This window comes from Sceloporus occidentalis, unplaced genomic scaffold, assembly GCF_023333645.1.
Source record: "Sceloporus occidentalis isolate IW3139 unplaced genomic scaffold, rSceOcc1.0.p SCAF_2, whole genome shotgun sequence".
Taxonomy (NCBI): Eukaryota; Metazoa; Chordata; class Lepidosauria; order Squamata; family Phrynosomatidae; genus Sceloporus; species Sceloporus occidentalis.
In genome coordinates this window covers 116,707,428-116,716,208 of record NW_028316982.1, presented here as the reverse complement: position 1 = coordinate 116,716,208, position 8,781 = coordinate 116,707,428, and the positions used below count along the sequence as shown (strand labels likewise).

General features: G+C 43.1%; 1 protein-coding gene across 1 annotated transcript; it reads right to left on the bottom strand.

Moving 5' to 3' along the window:
* Positions 1-453: 453 nt before the first annotated feature.
* On the bottom strand, positions 454-7,612 carry LOC149318916 (transmembrane protein 254-like). The gene is made up of 4 exons (XM_089507924.1): positions 7,502-7,612; positions 4,530-4,633; positions 3,632-3,691; positions 454-585 (listed from the first exon to the last, which is right to left on the bottom strand). Exons 1-4 carry the CDS (start codon positions 7,610-7,612, stop codon positions 468-470), a joined length of 393 nt encoding a protein of 130 aa, XP_089364050.1. The 3' UTR covers positions 454-467.
* Positions 7,613-8,781: the final 1,169 nt, after the last annotated feature.

Below are 8,781 nucleotides of genomic sequence, written 5' to 3'. Positions count from 1 at the left end.
TAATAATAACAACAAAAACAACAACAACAACATGAGGCCAGGCATACATGCATAGGTCTGATTTCCTTGGCTCACCACACTAGTCTACACAACTCAGCTAGATCAGAGGAGAATATAGTTACTGCAGGGCTACAGGCCTCATTTTAAATTCCGAAGCAGGCTGTATTGCAGCTTTTCAAAAGATCCCCTATGAGGTGTTTGTGCTTGGTCTTCATTATTTAATATGGAATTTCTCTGATCAAACTTTTAAGGCTCCCTTCCCCATTATCAACTTCAAGAAAAAAAAATCATAAGCAAATTATTTAATTTCTCTTGCAGCTAGAAGGCAGTGGGTTTTTTTTTTCCTGGTAAGAAGTAACAGGATGTACTTTGAACTTATTAACTATCTAGGAGTCCAGCCATCCTTAAGCTGAGAGCAAGACCAAAATGCCAGATTGTGTTTCTATGCTGTCTTCTGCTTGAATCCTTCATTGTTTTTTCTTTGGCGGTCTGTAAATCCACAAAAAGAAAAGAGAACCTAGTCCAAATGCAACTGTTTGAGCAAACCACAGAAACTGAGTTTTGCCATCAGAGATGTCTTTGTTCCTGTGGAGAAGAAAGAGACAAATGGACATGATATTGATGCAATATGAAATAAAAAACTTAAAGGAAGACCTTTATGACTCTCTGAGCTCCTCCCAGAAAGGCTCCCCACCCTTGTAACACTTGCTTCTTTATGCTCATATCAACATTGTTTGTGCCTTCAAGTTGTTTCTGACTTATGGCAGCACTGTCTTAGGCAATTCTATTACAGGTTTCGCTTGGCAAGATTTGTTCAGAGGGGTTTATTATAGCTTTCCTCTGAGGGCAAGAGAATGTAACTTGCCCAAGGTCTCCCAGTGAGTTTCCATGGCCAAGTGGGGATTTGAATCCTGGTCTTCTGAGTCATAGCCCAACCTTAGGAAAGGGAATGTGTCAGAAGATGTACTAAGACTAATGTGTTGGAAGAGCTTTTAAAGTGAGCAACTTCAGAGGCTGGAGAGTTGCAGCCCGCCCCACCTCATGATCTGATAGAGTCACATTGTGATGCTTGATTGTTTTACAAGTTTGTACATGTTTGAACTGTACATTAGTTTTAGATTTGTAAGCCGTCTCAAATTCCTGAACTGGGAGGAAGGCAGAATATGAATATAAATAAACATAAACATAATAATAACAACAACAACAACAACAACAACAACAACAACAACACTGTGGTGATGATAAGGTGCATTTTAGAGGAAATGGTATTTTAGAGTAAGGAAGGTAAAGTGTGGTAGTAGTTTAGATTCTGGAAGATGTTGATTAACTGCAATGACTGACGTGGTTAAGAAGGGAGGGTGAGAAACAGTGGTTTGATAGTCTGGATGCGAAAGCAGCTCTGATGGATAGAAACAGAGGGTAGAGTTGGCAAGGAATTAGTTTACTGTAGCTGAGACAATCTGTTGAAATATAAAGAAGAAACTAACCACAAGCTTATATGAAAACATTTTCAGTCAGCAAATTTATTTTACATTGTTGTTGTTGCGTGCCTTCAAGTCATTTCTGAATTATGGTAACCCTAATGCTTATCACAGGGTTTTCTGAAGCTGAGAAAGTGTGACTTGCCCAAGTTTATCCTGTGGGTTTCCATGGCCAAGCAGGGACTCTCAAACCCTGGTCTACAGAGTCATAGTCCAACACTCAAACTATCACACTGCACTTTTCTAAAATGTGGGCATTCAAGCCACAATTTTCTAAAATGTGTTAATATAGCCTCTTTATTTGGACTGCACATCAAGGGGTTTGTCAAAGAACAACTTTAGGATGTAGTGGTAGTGGATTATCAATAAGAAATGGAAAAGTAACTTATAATGTTTTCAAGAATTCTGTTGTTCCCGAATAAGTATCCTTTTAGTTCTTTCTTTTTTTCAAGTGGAGAGTGCCACATGCACATCCAAACTGCCAGGTAAAATAAAAAATGAACAGCCCCCTCATGCCCTCTAGGGACCTTGGTTGGCACAATCACCAGTCTTTTAGCTGCTTTGAGAAAAAAAGAAGTGTGCCTGTCATTCACACAACGGCAAAAAGTTGAAACCTGGAGACATTGCCTACCATGGTCACTAGATGGCAGAAGGAACCTTTTCTTGGTTTGAAAACTATTTTAAAATAAGGAAATGAGAGCTGGGGGAGAGAATCAGTCGTAGTGGTTTGAGCATAGGACTAGGACTCTGGAGATTGGGGTTTGATTCTCTGCTCAGCCATGGAAACCCACTGGATGACCTTGTGCAAGTCACACTCTCTTAGGCCCAGAAAACCCTGTGATAAGTTTAGAAACGACTTGTAGGCACAGAACAACAACAACAACAACAACAACAACAACAACAAATATATGGAAGAACTGCATTGGCACCCCTGGTGGACAGAATGCACTTTGTTATTTCTGATTCACATTTGGATGAAATGTGTTCCTATGACAGTGATAGCAAACCTATGGCACATGTGCCAGAGGTGGCACTCAAAGCCCTCTCTGTGGGCACATGTGCCATCGCCCCAGCACAGAGTTTGTTACTGGAAAGCCAGAGGGACACGGCACTTAGCAATAAATAAGTGGGTCTTGGGTTGCAGCTTGGGCACTCGGCCTCTAAAAGGTTCACCATCACTGTCCTATGATATGAGTAAAGTGCTAGTTTGTATCACTCTTGCGAGAAAAAAATAATGAATCAAAGCTTCTTCAGTTTGCATTCCCATCCACTCATAACTAAAGAGCAAGTCATTCTGCTATTATCTATGTGCAGTGCACCCACAACCAATGACGAGAATGCCCAGGAAGTTTACCTTCCATCAGAGTAACTTTTTTTATTAATCTCACTCTCAGCAAAACATGTGTAGGCTCACAATGTTAAAGGTGAGGCCTAAATCGTCCATGAAATCAGGCTGGGGTGGAAGGGAAAGGCCGGGATGGAGAGGTAAGGCCGGGACAGAGAAACAAGGCTAGGGCGGAGAGGCTGGGAAAGCCGTTGACTGCAGGGGCGGATTCAAATCCACATGGTTCTCACTTGGACTGAACTGATTTATTTCAAAATAAATCGATTCAGCCTAAAAGACCTGGCAAAAACCAGTGCCTTTTTTAAACGGGTTAAACGGGTCAAAAGCATGGCCCCCCCCTTTCCAAATTGCTTCAGCCATTTGGATTAAGTCGGAACCATGCTCGTTTAAACTGGATCGTACCAAATCACGATCAGGTTTAAACCGTAGTGGGAATGAGGCCAAGGTAAGGAGACATTCAGAATCATGTGCCCTGCGGTGCTTTTCTTTGGAATAAACAGAACTCACTGTCCTTCTTCCCTAAACAAATTTGCCACAGCTACATTGACAGGGAGACTTGGAGATGTCCCATTGACAGGATCACCATGAGTCAAAGTCAACTCGAGGGCAGCTAACAACAACAAAATTGTCTATTTTGTACCACTTTCGACTTCATGAGGAACTGTTCCTCCAGGAATACACATAAAGAATATTTGTACACAACCGAAACTGGCACTTCACTCCAGATCCTCTCTCTGCTGCTTATGAGAACTATAGGAAGTAGAAAAGAGATCAAAATCCTGAGGAAGAATTCAAAATAACTTACTTGCATATCTTGAGACCCCAAAATGCGTATGCAGTATGTAATATCCAAATCATCACAAACCTGCAAGTAAGAAGGAGGAAACCACACTATTTGTGAATGGTGTGAATGAAATTATGCTAGTTCAGGCAATGCTGGGGCCTGAGAGAAAGAGCCAAAAGACATATCCCTGAACACCATAGAAGCCCTGTTCATTTCAGTGGGATGCAGCTACTGCATAGTTTAAATGAAATCCACCAGAGAAGTGTGATGCCTAAGGACAGCCAGTGGGTCCCCATGAATGTTGAACCCTGGCCAATACTCAGACCACAACATCATGTATTTGAGGCTAAGGGAGAGGAGCCAGGCTCAAATGCTTCACAGAGGAATAATTATACTGGCTTGGTATGTAATGCACACATATAATTTGTTACATAATTCGTGGGCAAAATTATCAGATCATAAAACTTCCCACACAGAGCTTTCTGAATTATAACTCTCAGAATCTGCCATGCTCAACATGGTTCTTAAGAACAATCTTAATCCCATCTTGATCGGGTTCTGGCTTCACAGGTTGGTAGTGGTAACATATCCCAAATTTTAGGATTCATAGAGAAATAATGCTCTGTGGATTGTGCCCAGCCTTAAGGAAGGAATCTTGATTCGCAGCTTTCTATTTTTCATGCCTTAAGAAACTTTTTGACATTGTTCTGATCATAGTGGCTTTACTCCTGCTGTTCCCCAAATCCTTCCTCATGGCCAGATTTACCATTTACTGGAGAATGCAGTTTGCATTCATGTCCCCAATTTTGAAACATTTGATTTTCCCAGCCTAAACTCCCAAGACTTACGCACACACCTGGGTAAGTGCAAAGCAGAATATGAACAAGAAAATCATCCTTGATTTCTGAAATCAGCTTACCATACTCTCAGAGGGGTGTTATAATTTTCCAATAGATATTTTGTTATAACACCTATTAGTCCCAGTTTGTCAAAGGGGATGGTTTGGGGTGCAAAGAAGGCCCACTGAGGTGGAGAAAGAAAGAAAACATACATTTTTATTAATTATATATTAGACATGTAAAATGTAAATCATATCAAAGTCTAATAATTTTGGATCGTTAATGTTAGACAGCATTAAAATACAGGTGATCGAGCTTTCTAATACATAAAATAATGTTTCTCAGTTTTAATATAATAAGCAGGATTCATTTTTTATTAAAAAATTAATACAACTAAAACCTGTTTTAAACAAACAAACAAAACCCCAACAGTTTAAAGCAGAAAAAACAGATGTTTAAAATCTGGTTTTCTTCCAACCCTGTCTTATATTGGTAATGTTCCTTCCTCATATTTTCATGCCTCCTTCCACTGAGTCTAATCCCACTTTATAAATGATATAGTCAGCATACAAGTTAAACAGATCGGGTGATAAAACACAGCCTTGCCTGACCACCTTCCCAATTGGAAACCATTCTGCTTTTTGTATTCTGTCCTAATAACGGCCACTTGTCCTAAGTACAGGTTAAGCATCCGGACAATTGAATACTGTGCAAACATTTAACTCAAGATTCCCCTATAAACCTCTAGAGGTGTGTTACTGATTTACTACCTTCATAGTCTGGAACCAGTTGCCTGAAAAATAACTTTTCCAAGCTCTGAACAAGAATGGACAACTTATGGAGAGCTTCAGGAACAGAGGAGGAAGAGGATGTAGAGCTAGTAACAGGTGGACAAAAGGCAAATGAGGATCAACTACTATCTCTGGGAATTTTACTGAAGATCACCAAGGATTTTTTACTCCCAATTTTTAAACAACAAATCAATGGCCCCATACAGACAGACCAAAATAAAGCTGCTTCGGGTCACTTTGGAGGTATGTTGTTTAACTGATGCATGCCTCCTAGGAGTCCAGAAGCTGCGCCAAAGCTGTGCACCAGCCCTTAGGACTGGATTGTGGCTTTGGTGTGGCTTCTGGACTCTTAGGACACATGCATCATTGAAACAGCATACCTCCAAAGTGACCTGAAGCAGCTTTATTTTGGTCTGTCTGTATGGGGCCAATGCTCCTTCAGCCCAAAAATATATTGCGAGGGGAGATAAGGAGTGTAGCAGGATTGGAAGTTCCATTCCATTATGATCCTAAGAACAAATTGCTAGTTGCAGATGTTTTTCTCCCAAATAAAAGATTATTCTTTTGCCCCAAGCACCAGTTGGAAAACTGTAAGATTCAGGACGTAGATCCCATAAACCTGAAGTCCTGGTGGGCTTTAGCAGGCTGAAGCTTTATAATAGATGGTGTGTTTTATGTGGAGATGCCAATAACTGAATCTGGATCCTTTTGTATTCAAAATATGTCATTTACCATGGCCTCTCACTTGGGACCCAACCAGAAGACTGAATGAAGCAGCAGCATAGAAATTTGAAAATTACTATAAATCCAGCAATCTTAATCCACAATTCTAAAATGATCAGTTATTAGTATTGCTTTGCTACTTGCAATCAGGGCAAGTAGCTTTTCTAATCAGGACAAATAGCAGGAGGGGAAGGTTAAACAAGAGGCTGAAGAAATTTTTGCCCTCCAAATGTTTAAGCCTCTAACTCCCAAAAGCCCCAGGCAGCATGGCGAATGGTAAGGGATTATGGGTCTTGTAGTCCAAACCACCCAGAGAGCCAAAATGTCCCTTTCTCAGACCAAATCTTCCTCACCAGTTTGGATCTGCCCTGCATGCATCCCACCCTCATTCTACACAATCAGGCTGCTTTCTGCAAAATAAAGCCACCAGGAGTTTCAAAGAACTGTCATATCTTGTCATAGGAAAATATGGAGAGACTGCTTGCCTATTTTAATCTCTGCAACCTGTCCAGCTGAGGGGAATGGCGTATTAGTGAAAACGAAAACAGAAAGCCTATGTCAAATTGAGCTTTTCCTCCTTCATAATATGGTATGGTTCACCTCATTTTCGCAGCACGACATGACATGACACAAAGTATTTCTCTATCCCGCCACCTACATGTGAGTCTGCAGGAAAAGACATAAATCAAAAACTTGCTAAGCAGGCCTGAACAACCTGAGTCTCACCCAGATGATGACAGCTCTGGCATCACATGCAGAATGCCAAATGATACACATGCTAAGGCATCCTGCTTAGGGTTGCAAAAGCGGAGAGCTTGTTAAGCATCAAACAGGCCAAGCTATACTGGCATGGTGGTGCTGAGATTGTCCATGCCTCTGGTAATGCTATGCCACTGGTAATAATAATGCACTAAATAGAGAATGCATATTACACCTCAAGGGCATTCTGTTTTTATTGTTGTTATGAATCTGTTTAATGAGTGCAACGCAGACTTTCAGCATCTCTCAGGTAAAGCCATGTAGGCTTTTAAAAAACCCCATAGGCATAAATCAAGGTATAGGCACAGTTATGGCACTTTGATGCCACTTTTCGCACCACGCCTCCCTTTGACAAAAGTCTTGGGATTTATAGTTTGGCGAGGTGCTCAGCCAGTACCAAATTATCCAGAGAAAGAATGGGATTTAAGGTGAAATCATGCTAATGTTGTGCTGGAGACAAGCATTCTTGGAAACTATAACTCACAATCTTTCGTGAAAGGTCAACGCTACAGTGCACTGGGGAAGGGGGTCTCTTGGGAATAAGGCTGATTTCTGCACTGCATGAAGGATCCAGATTAAGCCCACTTTATCTCAGTGCTGGGGAATCCTGCCCCAACAAACCCCAACTCCCAGAATTCCATAGCCTTGTGCCAGACAAAGAGTGGAAGCGGTTGATCTCTCCAGTGTGGATGCAGAAAGGCCATCCTCTGGAGGTCCCACTGGGGAAGGATGCTGCTGCTGCCTCCTCCCTGCCCTCCCTGCCCCTGCCCTCTGCTTACAGCGTGGTAGGCATTGATGCCTCCGATCAGGAGCATCAGCAGCAGAGGGGTCTTGCGGAAGTAGTGGCTGGGGCTCAGGGGCTCCTGGCGGGCTTCTGCAACAGGGGCCATCCTCCTGCTCCTCTTTCTCCTGCTCCTCCTTCTCCTCCAGGAGCCGAGCTGCTCTCCTCCTCTCTTCTCCTCCTCCTGGTCCTGCTGCTGCTGTGCCTCTTATCCAGGCAGCCCAGACGGGCCAGGAAAGGGAGGGACCCCCTGGGGCCTTGCCCTCCCTCCAGGCCTCCTTTGGGGAGCAGCAGGAGGACCAGCAGGAGGAGGAGCCCTCGCCTGCCAAGGGGCCATGCCTGCTCCTCCTCCTCTTCTTCTTCACTTCCTTCTCCTCCTCCTTCTTCTTCTTTTCGCCTTCTTCCTCTCGCCCTCTTCCTCCTCCTCTTTCTTCTCTCTCCTCTTCTCCTCCTTCTTCTCACCTTCTTCTCTCTTCCTCTTCTTCGTTCCTCTCATCTTCCTCTCCTCCCTCTTCCTTTTCCTTCTTCTCCTCACCTTCCTCTTCTTCCCCCTCCTCTTCCTTCTTCTTCTCTTCCTCCTCCTCACCCTCTTCCTCTATTTTTCTTTCCTTCCACTTCTCCGCCTCCTCCTTCTCACCCTCACCCTCTTCCTCTTCTTTTCTTTCTCCTCCTCCCCCTCCTTTTCACCCTCTTCCTTTTCTTTTTCTTTCCTCTTCTTCTCCCCCTCTTCCTCTTCTTTTTCCTTTCCTTCCACTTCTTCTTCTCACCCTTTTTCTCTTCTTATTTTTCCTTTCCTTCCACTTCTCCTCGTTTCCTCTCCCTTCTCCTCCTCACCCTCTTCCTCTTCTTCTTTTCCCCTTCCTCCTCCTCCTCCCTCTTCCTCCTCTTTTTCCCTTCTCCCTCTCCTCCTCTTTCTTCTTCCTCTTCTTCTTCTCACCTTCTTCCTCCCTCTTCTTCTTCTTCCTCCTTTTCCTTCTCCTCTTCTCGCTTCTTTTTGTCTCCCTCCTCCCCCCTCTTCCTCTTCCTCTTTTTCCTTTTCTTCTTCCCCTTCTCCTCTTCCCCCTCTTCCTCTTCCTCCTTCTTTTCACCCAGCTCCCTCTCCCTGTTCTTTGTAGTTTAGGGATTTGTAGTTTGCCATGGCACCAGAGCTCTCTGACCAGGAAGGCTAAATATCTCACAAAACTACAAAACCCAGAATCCCATAGCAGTGGACCCTGGCAGTTAAAGTGGTGTCAACCTGCATTAGCTCTGCAATGCAGATGCACCCAGGGTTCTAGG